The following is a 15,717-nucleotide window of genomic DNA, read 5'->3' as shown; positions in this document are numbered from 1 at the left end:
ATGCTATATGTCTGGCAAAGACTACTGAAAGTAAGATTAAATACTTTTCAGGAGCCAAATATCCTCCAATTTCAGGATTTTAAAATATTAAGCTGCCAAGATTACATTATCAATGCATATCCCTGGATTATTTTCATACGGGCTGGTTTTACCCCGCAAGGACAATGCAGCCTTACAGATGGAAATTATTACATGGAGCAGTCGAACGTAATGTAAGGTAGATGACCTCCTGGGCAATAGGTTATTGGTTTGCACTGAGCTCTGATGTGCTGAGAATCAAGTTGTGACCTGGGATTGTCACCACGGGAGCGCTGAAAAGGCCCTTCTTCCTCCCCCTACACCCTCTGACACAGACCTTGGAGCACACAGTAAATCAGATTCTTCTCTGCCCTTTGCTGGAAGAATACACACCAACCCTGCAGCCAACGTGCTGAGGTAAAGCCTTCTGCTTTACCTGCCAGGAATTAGCATTTAATGGATCTTTCCCCATCTGTATCAAGTGAGCATCTCCTCCTATGGGGAGTGTGTTGTATGCTTTGGTAAGGAAGCTACAGATGTTTTATCACATTTGGAATAGGCACACATGATCTGCTCTTCAGACATAAACCCACAGTCAGCTTATCACTATGGAAATCTGCCCTCCGACTTCTATAGCTTCTTGCACAGATAGGAGAACAAAACCTCAGTTCTACCTTTACCTAAATGCTGCTCTGAAAACAAGTCTTGAATGTCTTTGCTTATCAGCACAATATGACTTTTCAGCTATTCATCATATTTAACTGTTTTTTGGGGGGTTTTAATTCAAGAAAGATATTGACTTCTCAAAACACTCGTCTGTGAATAAAATCTTCAGCACTGGCTAGTGTGGCCACTTGGTGGTGCAGTGAGATGTTGTCACCAAAGGCCCTCAACAGAATTTACGGTCTAAAACAGCAGCTGCCATGAGATCCAGCTCTCTGAACTGGCAAATAAAGCTCTCGGGCGAAACCAACCGTCTACGTCCCCCCTAAGGACTATATTCATTCAAACCATCCTTCCAGAGGGTCCCTGCAGCATTGCAGTAACCAAATACTGTCTCTGCCTTTGCACAAAGAAGAATGGTTTTCAGGTGCAGCTGCAGATTTTTTTTCCACCAAGATTTCCCCCCAATTCTCCCTGCAAACAGTATTTGCTGTACGTTCTTTTGTCCTTTAACATGCTTTCTCTGCAGCTGTTGTTTCCAATGCATTCCATTTTTACAAAACGTATTTATGTATATATTCATTATTGATACAACTGATAAAAATGTTTAATGAATAAATGCATATGTGATAATAATACATTTTTTATATGTGTGTGCTTACATATGTCTCTACCCACAGGTATTTTATAGAACAGTGTATGTGTAAGACTGAAAAGGAATCCCATACCTGCATACTGAGCATCCCATACCTGTATACCGAGTTTCCTTCTGTGGCATTTCCTTTGTAGTGGCCTAAGCAGAGCAATTCATATTACTTTACACTGGTTTAATTGTGTAATACTAGTAGAACCTGCAACCATTAGCTTTTGGGAAGAAGTGTGCAAAGTCTGCCAGAAGCACAAAAAAAGGGAATTGCTTTTAATGTTTTAAATGAATTGGGCACTGAGACTGCTTTCAGCATGGAGGCCTGCAATACTCTTGTCAGCAGAAGGACCAAAAGGCCCCACACCTTTCCACTTGCCCAGGCAAAATAGAAGCAAGTGGCACATGGGAAAAAGGGGCTGACAGAAATAAAGAGAGGAAACATTCCCAACAGAAAAATACACAGGCACCACCACCATATAGGAACAGACTGTTTTCTCTGTCTCTCCTTCCAGGTCAGGCTTCATCTGTAGCTCCCACGCTTGCCAGGGTGCTTTGTGTACCGATAAGCCATCCTTAATCCATTCTGCACACCCACTCCTATTTTCCTTGGTACATGAGACACGAGTAACACTGATGGAAGTAATCTACCTTTAATTATTTGCACTGTGCCATACACTTGTGTCACTATGCCTCTGCAAGGAGCAATACAGAGCAGTCCCACTTTCTACCACATAACATCTGTGCTGCAAAAGGAAAGGAGGAAGCTGTGCCTGTTTGCATTTAGGGCTCAGTGTCTGGGGGCACCAGGGAACAGCCTAAGCAATACGCAAGTATGAAAAAGTCATATGCTTTAGGGCACTAAAGCTGTTTAAATCAAGTTGCCCTTGTGGCACTGTCAGCTGAAAAATCATTGCACTGTAACAGGGATTTTAATCCAGTTCAGCAGAACTGCTGCAGCTAAATTACCCATGCACAAGTAGCTGCCTTTGGGAGAGCCCTGGCAAGAGGTTACAAGTAGCAAAGCCCTGTTTCACCCCACTGCTGCTCCCATTTTGAGGAAGGTCAGGCGTAAGGAAAACTCTACCCTTCCTCAGGTGCAGGTTGCTTTCTCCTTGCATTTGGAAAACTCAGCTTTGCTGATCTGCATGAAGATCCAGGACTCACCATTTCCCTCTGACTCCCAATTTGCAAGCTCCTACAAGGGACTACCAGGAACATGGCCACACCCTGCCCGGAGTGCTCCAGTTACCACTGGCATAGATCACAGGGTGACACAACAGCCTCCCTCTTGCGAGTGGCTGCCCAGGCCAGAAAAACAGGCTTGCATTCAAACAGCATTAATGCTACACGCAGTTTTTCAACAGAGGAAGAAGGGGTCCAATCCTGCTATCGGTGAAGCTGAGAGAAAAACTTCTGCTGAGATGAGATGGCGCAGCATTGGGCCCCATGGTGCACACACACATGGCAACAGATACAGCTTGGTAATTCAGATAACTGAACAAAAGTTAGTTTGCAGGATGCAACAATGAATGAAACGTTATTTCATCTGCCACAAACCAAAGAATCAAGAGCACAGGAAAGTTAATGTTAAGTAACAGTACAGGTAAGGATGGTGGATGTGTGAGGAGAATTAAACAAAACATGCAAAAGAACTAGACTTACCACAGCCTTGAATAAGATCAAAAGGAGAAAAGAGCAAATTTCTGCATTAAAATCTAATTAGCAAACAGAATGATTCACATCAATCTGTTGTTTACACACCTTTTTATTTTAAAGAAAATAATATGATTGCCAAAACCAGGTCTTAAAGGAACATGCTGGATCGCTACACTGGTTTGTAGTGGAAGAAAGCACACAGTAACGCTTTGAGGATGCTGAAGCACAGCAGAGGGAATAAAACTACACTACAATATATTGCACAGAATCAGAGGTGGCCTGAAAGCAGAAGTCAGAGTCAGTAAGAAACACAACAAAACATCTACTGCATACTGCTCTGCTTTAAGCTCTATGAGAGGAGAGAGCCGTATATCAGAGATATCTTATCTGGTTTTATTTAAGTTTTACTCTGAAAAACCTGCCCTGCCTCAGTCTCATTTTTTCTTGATGAAGTCAAGAACTAAAGCTGACGTACAAGTCTGTTTTCCATTACACCACTAAATCCATAGCAGTAGCTCTCTCTTCTGAGTAAAATCCTGCTTGGAATCTGACCCATGAGGCAGTTTCTACCCCATGATTCACTGCCATGATTTCCATCTTTTAGCTTCCCTGAAATACATTTGGATTAGAAGGACATGGCTGAAATCTGGGAATCTGTGGAGAGAAAAGAACACAAAGTTGACTTACCTGCCCATAAAATGCAACACGGTAATACCGCCCAAAGAGACGTTTCTCAGAGTTCACTACTTCAGCAACCTTCAGGTATGAGCGGTGGATGTCGTAGTACAAATCAGACAGCCTCTGCATTAAGAAACGGGAAGAAGGGAGGGGAAGTGACAGCACGTGAATATTTTTGGGAAATGTCACTACAGCTCGGCACAAACATGGCTTGCCTTAACTGGATTCCCAAACCTTTGCAAAGATGGCTGTACACGCTAAGGGAATAATTTAACCTTGTTAGCAGTCACTGAAGATTCATTTCAAGGTTTCTGTAATCTTCTGAGCAGTTTTGTGGCAGTGGGTGCCTTTCTGTACAGGGTCACACAGGAGGACAAGCATCTCACCACCAGGCAGTGGTAGGGACCTACTAAGAGGTCAGAGAATCTCAGTGTTCCACGCACAGGCGAGAGCAGGGTGCCAACAGTTCCCATCAGCTCCCAACCCCACGCAAAGGTATGCTATCCACAATTGCTGCTAAAAAGCACAAAATTTCAACTAAGTTAAAATCTGAGGACCTGCTTCCTCAGCATACAGCTTATTGTTACATACCTATTTGCTCTTTTTTATTTTAAAACCAGAAAAATCAGTAAATGAGATTATCATCTGGTTATCCATTATGTATTGAAATTGCCAAGTAAATAAGAAAAGAAGAAACCCTGGAATTGTGACGAGATCACACTTTATCAGCAGTTTCTAAACTTAAACACAATGCAAATGTGCTCTTAGTTTAAAAAGCACATGTAAAAATTCACATCCACTGGCTAACACAAAAGGTTTGTTTGAAAATTTTTTGTTCATTTACTATTGTATTGATGCTGAAAAGAGGAAGCTAAGATACCAGAGGTTTTTTATTTACTTGCAATACAAAAAAGGAGAAATTAAAGACAGCAAGAAAAAGCATCCCTTTTAAAGAAAGCACTTTTTTTACCTAAAAATTTTGATCTTTACTGCTGTCTTAAGATAACTGAAAAAAAAAATAAACCAACTTACTTTAAAGTCCCTCTGCTTCTCAAAAACAGCAATGATAGGCTTGTTAACTTCAGCAATAAGCTCGTATCTCTCAGACTTCCACAGGTATTCAACACACAATTCCAGCTGCTCCACAAGAATATTCTGCAATTCCACAAATACAAATAGTTCAGTGACTCGACACCTGGTGGCATTTAATTGATACCAATGCAGCAAAAGCACATACCCACTATTTCATTTTTATTCTGTATCTTCTATATTAAGGTTTATTTCAATGACACACTGTTTAATCAGGTATTGGTGACCTAGCTCTTCTTTAGATAAAAAACCTGAAATAACAGTAACATGAAAATACTCGAATACTCGACATCTCATTCAGAAGAACAGGTTTGCTTCGGGAGCTCCCCCCTGCCCTAACTTCCAGCTCTCGTACTTAACATTCTGGCTAGCTAAACACTTATCCCTGCTATTTAGTACAACAGCTATGACATTTCACTCAAAAGCTGTGTGCATTTTAATACTGTGTGAAGTACATTCTCACTATAATTTGTTGTAATGTGCATAGGCATCCATTAGAAACAACACTCTGTTAATATAGAACAAGTATATAAATGTTAATGCTGCTGACCTCATTATAGGGAGTATCTTGCATCCCAGAGTCTTCCTTCATAGCACCTTCTTCTTTAATGTTGGGTGTAATGCTCAGAAAAGCAGGCCATCCCATGGAAAATAAGCCTTGAAGGGCAAGTCACAACAATGTCAATTAATGACTGAATAACCAAGATAATTCAAACAGTTATTGGATGCCACTAAAACAGAGCTGATTTTATTTGACTGGATTAGTTACTTCTTTCACAGCCCAAGTGATGAGAAGCACAAATGGAACTGACTGAATTTATGAGACTATTTTCTCTATGATATAAATCTACTTGTCCAGGCAAAGGGTAACTTTAACATTTTCCTGATGCAATCTTACTCCTCTCTGTGGCATTTCGGTTCCTCAGCTGTACAGCGCTGGCGGTCCTTGCAAAACTACAGGTGCAACACTCATCTATACAGGAATTGTCGCCAGTCGCAGGCCGAGGGGAGGCACTCAGCACTGTGACTCCGGGCTTGGCCTGCAGGCACTCAACGCTACACGCTGGGACCTGCACTCGTCCCACCCGTCGGGCTTCCCACGCCAGAGGGGCACAGTCGCCCCGGGCTCGCCGCAGAGGTGGCCACGCCGGAGCACGCTGTGCCTTTGCTGGGCTCAAGCGGCTCTCCTTACCCTGCCCAGGGTCAGCGGGGCCACCCAGCCCTCACCAAGGAACTCTCTTGTAGAAAGCTCAGGCTGGTGGGAGAAGCTGCCGATGGAAAGGCTCCCAAGGATTAAAACTGAGCTTACACCTAGTATTTGCCAAGCTGGGGCCTTGGTGCAATGGTTGCAGAGGGAACAACTTACACAGGCATGTTACAGATGAGGCAGAGTCTGACCCACAAAGGTTTTACTATCACTCTTGAATGGAGAAGGTAAACCCGTCAGTGGAGGCGATGGAACTCCTGACGTGGTTTGTGATCAACATAAAGTAGGAAAACGGTACTAATGCACGATTAAAAAGCTAACATTTACACATTGAGACAGAGGGGCTCCATCCCCTCTGTCAAGTGTTGAAAATCATTTAAACATAGGTTTAAAATGACCCACAAGTTCTTCACTCCACCTACTGTGCTCTGTTATTCATGCAAAGTATTTTATGACTAGTGAACCGTCTCTGAAACACTGCTCTTCACAGAAAGCTTCCTTCTAAAAGGACGCATTGTTTCATCTCACCCACAGACACTTCCAAGTGTATCAGAGAACTATGGTCTTTCCAAAACTAAGTTTTCTCTTCCCCAGCTATTTGCCCTTGCCACCAGAAACCGCTCTTTGTGAAAATTGCTAAAATATCTCAAGCTGAGAATTACTTTGAAATACACATTTCATAAACTAAATAACCACTGGCATAAGAGCATTTAAAAATATAAACCTGCACTTTATTTCTCTAACAGGCATCACAGGTTAAAAAAAAAAAAATCCTAATCTATACTAAATTACATACAGATCACCAGATATTAATTCTATCCCCCTGCTCTCAGCTTTGGATAGTCAAGGAATTGTACATGGATTTACGTGCTAAACACCAATTGACCTGAGAGGGATTTCTGTTGCTGATGAAGAGCAGACTGCTCTCTTGCTGAAAGAGCCCTTAAACCAGAGACGTTCTGAGCAATTAATCAAACCAGCCAAAGAGCACCAGGAAAGTAACACATAATGTTTCCGACATTACTTGCTTGCTGTTACAGCCATCAACATGCACTATAAATATTTTTGCTTTGGTATTTTTCCAGATCAGTTGGAGAACAGTAATTTGATTCCCTAATTATGTTATTTGACCCATAAACAGGCACTGTTAGAGCACTCACTTCCTCCATTGTGAGTTGTTAGTAACACATTACTATCAGAGACTTGACCATCTTCCAGGAGCATACGTGAGGTACAAATCTTTTCCATTTTCCAGTAACCTATGATAGTGTAAGATGATATTAGTATACTGCTACTGGTATGTGTTAATACATGCATATTTAATAACGACAGACTAACAAGTGAAGCATTCTCTTTTAGCTCACCAGACATTTAATTAGCCCTCTTTACACAAAACACACACTTTCACTGTTCCAGTGCTAAGACTAGCATTTACGATATATTTTAAAAATAAAATACTTGGAAAGAATTCAAGAAGCTTTAAGAATGCTTTATATATAAGGAAGGAAAGCAGGACAGCCAAAAATTATTTTCAGGAATAATAGTTTATAGATACATAGTTGGTTTTGAATATGTTGATCTTACCCTTTCTTTTCAGATACTCTGCAATAAGAGCAGCAATATGAATATAGCACATAGCAGCCTGTAACGAGAGACCAAGATACACGTACATGTTACAGTACACTGTATGACTTGCAGCATACATGTGATAAGGAGCACATACTTTCAGCCCTGTCAAGTCATGCTACAGAAAAGGGAAGACAAAATTAATACTACCATTTAAGAAAATAAAGGATTAAGTGATGAAATCCTTCTTGAGTGTTAATTTCACTTGATGCCCTGGGTAAAAGTATAGATTTGCTCAAGAAAACTGTTAAGATTACTTAGTAAATAAGATATTGCTAGGTTATGCATTGGAATTTTGCATCACCCATTTAGTTTTTTATGAAAAGGATGATGCATTATAAACAAAGCTCCTCTCCTATGCCATAGTGGGGAAGAAGAAAATCCTTTATGTAAGTTATGCACTGCTTATAACCTCATCTACACTACCGCTCCTGTGCCTGTAAGAGTTAAGCAGCAGAGATGCTAATGTGACACCGACCACCGGTTCAGACATTTTCAAGCCTTGCTCAAGCACGTATCAGGTAGTCACGATTAGGCAAACTGGGATAATGAGCACATCACATCTCCAGGTGTTTTTCAAACCAGTCTTCCTCTAATTTCAATGATATGACAGAAGCTGTATGATTCTCTTAAATCACTACTGTCATCTGTTTTTCATGGCTGTTTTCATCAGAACATCTCAGCCTGAAGACAAATGGATTTCCTATTCATTTATTTACATTACCTCTGACAAATCTCCATTTCTTGCGTGAATCTTGGCCATACTTTCAAGCCATGTCCTACGTAATTCAGGTGTGCTGGCATATGAATTTGCTAGGCTGTATTGCAGATCCACAAGCATCTCAGGGTCTTTCTCATGCTCCTTCATCTGAGCTGTGGCCATCAAAACCGTTCTGATGCGTTTGGTCAGATCCTTCACCTCTGCTGGGAAATTAACGTTCTTTGGGAAAGATAAGCAATACATCACTAAAACCATCCGAAGAGCCACATGCAGCAGACCTGAACGAGCTAAAGTCCTGCTTATGGAAGACCTTCTTTCCCTTCCCTAATTCAGTAGGCTTTGAAGTAGAGTCATGGTTCCCCAGTACGTACACACTGTACACAAATCCTTGACCTTTTTTTACTGATGTGTCATAGCACGTACTAGATATGTCAGTCAGTCAGTCCTACAACCATCTGTATGCAACAGCTCCGCTGAAGTCAGCAAACTGAAACATCTGTCCCCTGGTTCCTTACTGGATCCTGAACTGGATTCGCGTACACTTTCAGCTGCCGAACACCACCGTGCGCTATAGATAGCCCTGCTTAACTATGCTCACAGCATGTTTCACTGCAGCAAATAAAGCACAACAGCCTGGCTCCTGGCCTTCTCACACTGTGCAAGATTAAAACAGAGCCCTTGTATTACTCGTATCAGCTGTTCTCAAAATATTTAACTCAGCTCTGCAGTTTCTCTTTTTCAGTTGGGCAATGGAATACATTTCTATTTTCAGACTTTTTTCCCCCTCATTCCCTTTGTTGAAAAGTATAAACATCCAGAAAAATTAAGTGAAATTAAATGCTCCCTCCACTACGTCACACAGATATGAGCGTGTTACAGAAGCAGCGTGACTGACTGCACTGCTGGGAAATCAAAGCTGGACTTTGAAAACGAGTACAGTTGTAACTGCATCTTATTAAGACATCAAATTACTTATGCTAATTGTCTACCAATTTGCTTGCACTAGCTTTATTATTAACCTCAGTGGAGATATGGTAAAGTCACCTACAGAGAAGGAAAAACACCTCGAAAGTATAAAATTCAAAATGCATGTTGACAAATGTTTGGACAGGAATTGTAAAAATTAAAAACTGGAATCTTTTTCCAACACCTTTATTACAGACAATTAATCTAACAGAAATGGTAACCAATCTAAGAGTTAAATGCCTTTATCAGGGTGGTAGCAGGCTGTTGCAAAACCCAAGTGTTGTGCATGTTTCTGCTACAGATTTACTGAACAGACTCAAGGGACAGTGTGTAGGATGAAAAGTGTTAGTCAACTGCAGTTGTGCTTCATTAGCCACAATGCATATCTCCTCTGGCATCAATCAAATGAACAAAATAAACTAAATAACGAATAATATAATTTTCAAATTAAAAACCTCTCTTTTTTGTTTTAAAAATATTTTCAATTATTAAGCTTCTGAGTCAAAAACATTTTAATGAATTTCAGGCTGCCTGAAAAAGGCACACTATGAATGCATAAATCAATGTCTAATAAAAGCCAGCAATTTTATTCACTGAAACACTTGCTCTTCTGAAATTGTTGACCTTTTGCAAGAGGTAGTGATTGACAAAAAATGTTTCTTACTTTCATCTGCTTGTCGCCATTAGCAAAATTATTGATAATTGCAAGTGAATGTTGAAAACGAGATCCACCAATCCCTGCATCTGCTATCAGTTGGCTCACTGCTTTGATGAGCTGCATGGGGGGGGGAGAAAACAGGGTGCAATTAGCAAAGAAAATAATAGTTTCTGAATAGTTTTCAATCCCTTTTTTTAGTATGACTTGATGTACCAGGCTAGCAGAGATGCACTTTTATACCTGTCTTAAGAAGATAACACAGACAAATGTAAGGACTATGAGTAATCTTTCCCATGCTTTTAGTTGCTCACATTTTGCAGTATAAGCACATTGTTACTGGACTTTACATTTCTGTTACTATACCATCAGATTCTGTTTAGTTCCTTCATCAGCTATGTTTTTACTGCTGTAAGCAATGCACATGAATCAAGAATAGCCATTTATGTGGCTATTTATTGGCTATAAGGCTACAATCACAGCTGCTGTCCCTCCCTGGAACAGAGCCGAGCAGCCCAAGAACAGCAGAGAGTCTAACCCAATGTCTTCAGACTTGGCAGGAAAATCAAGCTGCCAGAGAGCTGCCTGTCTGAGGACTCCAAAAGAATTGTTTTGCTACAGTGCATAAAAATAATAATGATAAAAAACAATCCACATCAGCTAAATACTGATGATCTCACTATTCACTTACCTGTAGATGGGATCTGACTATTGATTTCTGCCTGTTAAATTCAAAGTTCTTTCTCATAAAAAAATAAAGAAGAGCAGATGCCTCTGTCTGAGTTGAACGTGACCTATGGTTACAACACTTCAGGATTTCATAGCAGAGTGAACCGCAGAGATCTGCTTGTCCTTGGAAGAATGCTGATGGGAACTATTGAGAAAAAAGTATGAGTATGTTTAGCACTACTCTTAGGCTGTGGTACAGTTATTCTGAAGCAATACTTTTTTCTGTTAAGCTTTAAGTAAAAACAACTCTCCCATATTTATTCACACCAGGGTTTACTGAAAAAATTAGCTACCAGCTAAACATCATCCCATGTCCAAATTAAGATTAAGTAAATACTGCACACAGGTTTTCAGACAAACACTGTATGCAATACAACAATCCAACTGGCCTCCAGGAAGTCAAGACAGCAGCTGGCACAGAGCAAGCATAAAAGCAGAGCAGCCCATCTGCAAGGAATGCAGAACAGCTAACCAGGAAAAGCATGTGTGGGGTTCTGCACTGCTACAAAATCTGCTCAGGAGAAAGAAAATACTTTGAGCAGCAAAGTCAGCGAACTTCCAGTGGTCAAGGGTTTGAACAGCAGGAGACAACAGAGAGTGAAGGATGTCTCTCCAAACCATACCTACTATTTATCAGCAGGGTGAATATAACAAGACAGACTGAGGAGAGGTGGAAGATGTACATGCGGCTACAGACCTCAAGTACTGCCTGAGAGGTTCTGCTGCAGGAACCACAACCAATCCCTGCTCCCACAGAACTACGAAGAGGGAACTCAATCCCAAGGTTTTACAGGATGAATGGAAAGGGTGATCCTGGATATTTATTTGCCTTCCTCACTGCAGAGAGTTCTTCCATTCCTGACTCTCTGGTATGTAATTTAAAGCTGTCTGTGGATCATTTACTTTACATTTCCCTCATGTCCTCAAGCTACATTACTGGGAAAAGCATGATTTCCTCCTCCTTTCCCCTGAGATAACCAGAAGGAGGCCACATGGCTTAAACTGATCTACACTGTTATGTTTCATAGAAACATCTGGGAGATCAGGCCAGCCTCCTTGCTTATTCTCACTTCCCCATAGCAATTGCTATTTGTGAGCTACATTCTGGTTAGTTTTAAGAGGATCATAAGTCTATGACTTGGAAATTGTGCAGCCTTTGCAGTTGGCACAAAATGTCTAATTACCCATGATCATTTACATATGTGCAATGCAAGCAAATAAACAGTTTGACACATAACCTTGTTTTTGTCCAAAACCTCTTTTATGTTGAAAACAAGGTATTTGTAAAACTGTCTTAGTTTGGATGAACTTTTGGTGAAGTGTATGGAATACTATCCTGTTGGCTCTTCTGCAGACAGCTGTAATCATTCACTGCTGGATTCTGCAACCCAGATATTTGCCATGAAGACCATGGACCTCTGGGGTTTCAAGCTTTCTTCCACAGGTGGTAAAAGCATGAAAGCCAATGACACAGCCAGATACCACAGAACTGGATGTTACTTACCTATTTACTTTACAAGTTTCGTTTTATCAGTAAATTTTTCATTTTCAAAAACTGAACTATTTTTTTCAGATAGTGTGAACTTCTCACTTTTAATCAGCAACAAATCAGCACATCTTTGCCAGGAATGGGCATTTATACAGTAAAGTTCAGAACTCTTTCAAAGTACCCAACTGTCCTCAAGCTGCACTTGCTGTAACATATTAATTGGTCAGACTGACAAAATAAAACCACAGTTACCTTGCCTACAAACAGCCGTAGGGCAGCAAAGACATGCTTGAGAGCTGCTGCTGACTGGTTGATTTGCAAAAAGAGCATGTGTGTGTCAAAGACTTTCTTCATCAATGCATTCTGGCAATCAGATTGCTGGAGCTGCCTCTGAAAAATTCACGGAGAAGATAGGATATTCTGGTTATTAAAGTGAATAAACAGAAGAAGGATCTTCTGGACTTTACATTGGGGTGTTCCTAGAGAGATGCTTTTCTCAGTGTAAATTCTCTGCGGATGAGGCATTCCCAGCTTGCTGCAGACTCCTTTTACTTGCAGTTTTTCAAGGACAGCACTTTCCTATGCCTGTACTCCCTACTTGCAGATGGTATACACTAGATTTAAAGGCTAGAGTGGCAGAAAGGAGACACTAAATCTAAAAGGAGCCGCCTGCTGTATTGTAGCTGTGAAACCTTCAACAAGTCATCTGGGCCAATATTCATAGAGCAATTTTTAAAGAAGCAGAGCATCCACCTGCTGACTGGAAGAGATACAGATGATAAGAAATTCGAAAATCTTTTGTCTAACATCTCTGAGATCTATTGGGACAAGCATGATTCAGATAAGGTGACACATTAGTAGATGAATGACACTTTCATGAAGAGCATGGCTGTATGTAGCCATAGATATGTAGGAAGCTCTTCTTCCACATGCTTCTATTCTGTTTGGGTACTACAAGTCAATTCCTTCAAAAAACACCTTCATTGAGGACTGCCATATTTTATTTCCCTGTCCTGCTGTCTCTGGCATTTCAAATTTTCTGTATGCCTGATCTCCAGGCCTTCCTTCCACCACATATCTCATGTGGCACCAGTTCAAGCAGAAAATGAAACAGCAAAACATACCTGGTGATTCAGAGTGTAAAGACACAACAGATCAAGGATTGTGAGGGAAACTTCTGTAGCAATGTTTGCCTCTGTGTCTACATACTGTACAATGTCTGTTTCATTGGAGCTGCCTGCAACATATAAAAAGCAAATGACAAACAATCTTCTGAGTGTAGTTAAAGATGATGTAATTCTGCTATCTGGTCATTAAGTCTCAGCACAGTAGCGATGGGGTCCTAACTGTACATTTAACCGAAGGTGTATTGAAGAAAACTGCTCACAGGAGATGAAATGGGAGGGAATTTGAGTCAACTTTTACCAGCTGCACCAGTGATGAGAGCATATTCTTTCATTCTGTTCATCTTCAAAGGAGGAGAGAAACCTGATTGGAAAGTGGGATAGATGTCTTTGATCTCATTAAAAAAACTTCTGTCATGAAAAGTCCGCTTTTACTGCTGGTTCTAATAAACGTAGTATTTCAGCCAGTATACATCTGCTTGTACAGCAAGGTACATAACCATAGATGCAAGTGATGCTGGGAAGGGGGGGAACAATTTGTCATTAAGGCTATTTAAGTATGTTATCTTATTGTAATTAATTTTGTTCCTAAATGAACTTTGACGAACTTTATGCTTAGATTTCTTAGTCTTCTGATAAAAAGGCAAAGCCAGCAGCTCTATTTATGCTTAGGCTCTTCTCTTCAGGGTGTCTTTTACTGGCACTCATGAAAACAGATTTAATTGTATAGAGGCTGATCGAAACCCCATAGAACTTGAGGGAAGTAAATAATTTTTTGTACTTACTTGCAGTGCTGCTGTCTATTATCTGCAAGAGTTTGGGGTTAGAAAGTGCATTTTTGCCACGGATTATTGGTAATGTTTGAGATCTGTGATGCTTGTGGCCATCATGACTAGAAGTAGAATGCATCCTGAAATTGAAAGGGACCATTAAAAAACAGAAACAAAGAATAAACTATCATGCCTATAGAGAATTTTTCCATGTCATTTAGAATTTTCTGCAGTACTTCTCAAATGCTAAGTTAAACAAACTGATGCACAATTTTTCAGAGAAACAAAGACGAAGAAGAAAGTCAGTGAGGTAGACAAAACGAACAGATGTGCTGTGATTTGCTGAGATCATAGGAGACAAAATACTCACTGAGCACTGAAAAAACCCATCAGCTTAAATAGCTGGCTGATGTTTAGAAAACTGCCTTTGGGTGAAGAGAAACTGAGATGAGTTTTGTTAACTCAGTATACAAGAAAAATGTACCTTACTCACGAAAGAACTAATACAGCTTCTATAAGGGGAAAAAAATTGACAAACTGACAATGACAGTAAAAATATGTGCTTGCCTATATATATGTTCTTTTAATCCTCTGATGCTGACAAACACATCATTAATTTATATCAAGAAGCTTAGAAATAAAATACCAATGCTTATCATAATATTTGAAATTATTTTGTATTTGTAACCACTAGAATTCAGCAGGATTTAGCATCTCTCAAAATTCAAGGTCACTTACTAAAATGCACTTTTACTTAATTTCCCTAAAAAATGCAGCTTCCAAAATGTGCATAATTTAAAAATATTCTAGGACAGAATTACTTCCTGCGCCTAGCTAAACCCTCTTTTATGTTCGTTATTTTTACAAAAAGAATTTAGAAGATGAACATTTCAGATGTAAAAAAAGAGGAAGTTCCCAACACAGGTATGGAATTGATGGCCAGACTGTTGCCAGTGTGATGAAGTCTTCCATTAATGGTCACAGTGGAAGGAATTGGGTGGACATCCTGGCAAACTAATGGATTTGGAACATGTGGAAAGTTGATCTCAAGGTTTTTTTGTTTTTGTGTTTTTTTTGTTTGTTTGTTTTTTTTTTTTTTTTTTTTGTGGTTTTGTTTTTTTGTTTTGTTTTGTTTTTGTGGGGGTGGGGCACGGTAGAAAGTCTGCTTTCATATGAACATGTGAGCAAACTAAAATACATAAATGTAAGTGCAAGTTAGAGCTGATTACCAGCAATACTTCAACTCCCAACTCATCAAAAAATTCTCTGTACTACAACAGGCCAAACAAACAGCCATTTGGACAACAAATGCTGATCTGTGAGGGGGTACAGGGTGAAGGCCCTGGAGCAAGCAGAAATGTGACTTTATTTTGTGGATTGCCACTGTGTTGGTTCATCTGCAAAAGTGCAACAAAACAACAGCCTCCTAAAGGCTGCTTGCCAGTTCCAGCTGGGGTAATGAAACCAGTGCTGCTTCTTGAAAACTGCACAGTGGAGGAACAAATGAAGAAGTATAGAAGAGAAAGCATCTTTTTTCCCCTTTGTTCCATTCCAAGAGACACGCCTATAATTGTGAGCATACTCTTGCTATACATAAATGAGAAATGTCAATGACCTAAACTCATACGGGGGACTTTCTCACCACACTCCTAGATACAACCACAAGCTGCACAGAGTCAA

General features: G+C 40.2%; 1 protein-coding gene across 11 annotated transcripts in view; it reads right to left on the bottom strand.

The window, feature by feature from the left end:
* The window catches only part of DOCK10 (dedicator of cytokinesis 10), a 159,004-nt gene that overhangs the window by 11,421 nt on the left and 131,866 nt on the right, over positions 1-15,717 (bottom strand). For 7 of the 11 annotated variants that reach the window (XM_033005484.2, XM_033005477.2, XM_033005480.2 and 4 more), the window contains 12 exons: positions 14,053-14,177; positions 13,268-13,380; positions 12,396-12,533; positions 10,617-10,799; positions 9,935-10,045; positions 8,308-8,523; positions 7,542-7,599; positions 7,118-7,216; positions 5,301-5,407; positions 4,694-4,816; positions 3,671-3,784; positions 2,990-2,995 (listed from right to left, as the gene is read on the bottom strand). In XM_033005484.2, coding sequence (XP_032861375.2) covers positions 2,990-2,995; positions 3,671-3,784; positions 4,694-4,816; positions 5,301-5,407; positions 7,118-7,216; positions 7,542-7,599; positions 8,308-8,523; positions 9,935-10,045; positions 10,617-10,799; positions 12,396-12,533; positions 13,268-13,380; positions 14,053-14,177 — 1,393 coding nt within the window. The remainder of the gene's footprint in view (positions 1-2,989; positions 2,996-3,670; positions 3,785-4,693; positions 4,817-5,300; positions 5,408-7,117; positions 7,217-7,541; positions 7,600-8,307; positions 8,524-9,934; positions 10,046-10,616; positions 10,800-12,395; positions 12,534-13,267; positions 13,381-14,052; positions 14,178-15,717) is intronic. The other 4 variants (XM_033005479.2, XM_033005483.2, XM_033005485.2 and 1 more) reach the window with 3 other exon arrangements.

The sequence above is a fragment of the Tyto alba genome, unplaced genomic scaffold (genome assembly GCF_018691265.1).
Source record: "Tyto alba isolate M040663 unplaced genomic scaffold, T.alba_DEE_v4.0 Super-Scaffold_10, whole genome shotgun sequence".
In the NCBI taxonomy this organism is placed as follows: Eukaryota; Metazoa; Chordata; class Aves; order Strigiformes; family Tytonidae; genus Tyto; species Tyto alba.
The sequence above is the reverse complement of the archived record's forward strand: the minus strand, read 5'-3'. Positions and strand labels throughout refer to the sequence as shown.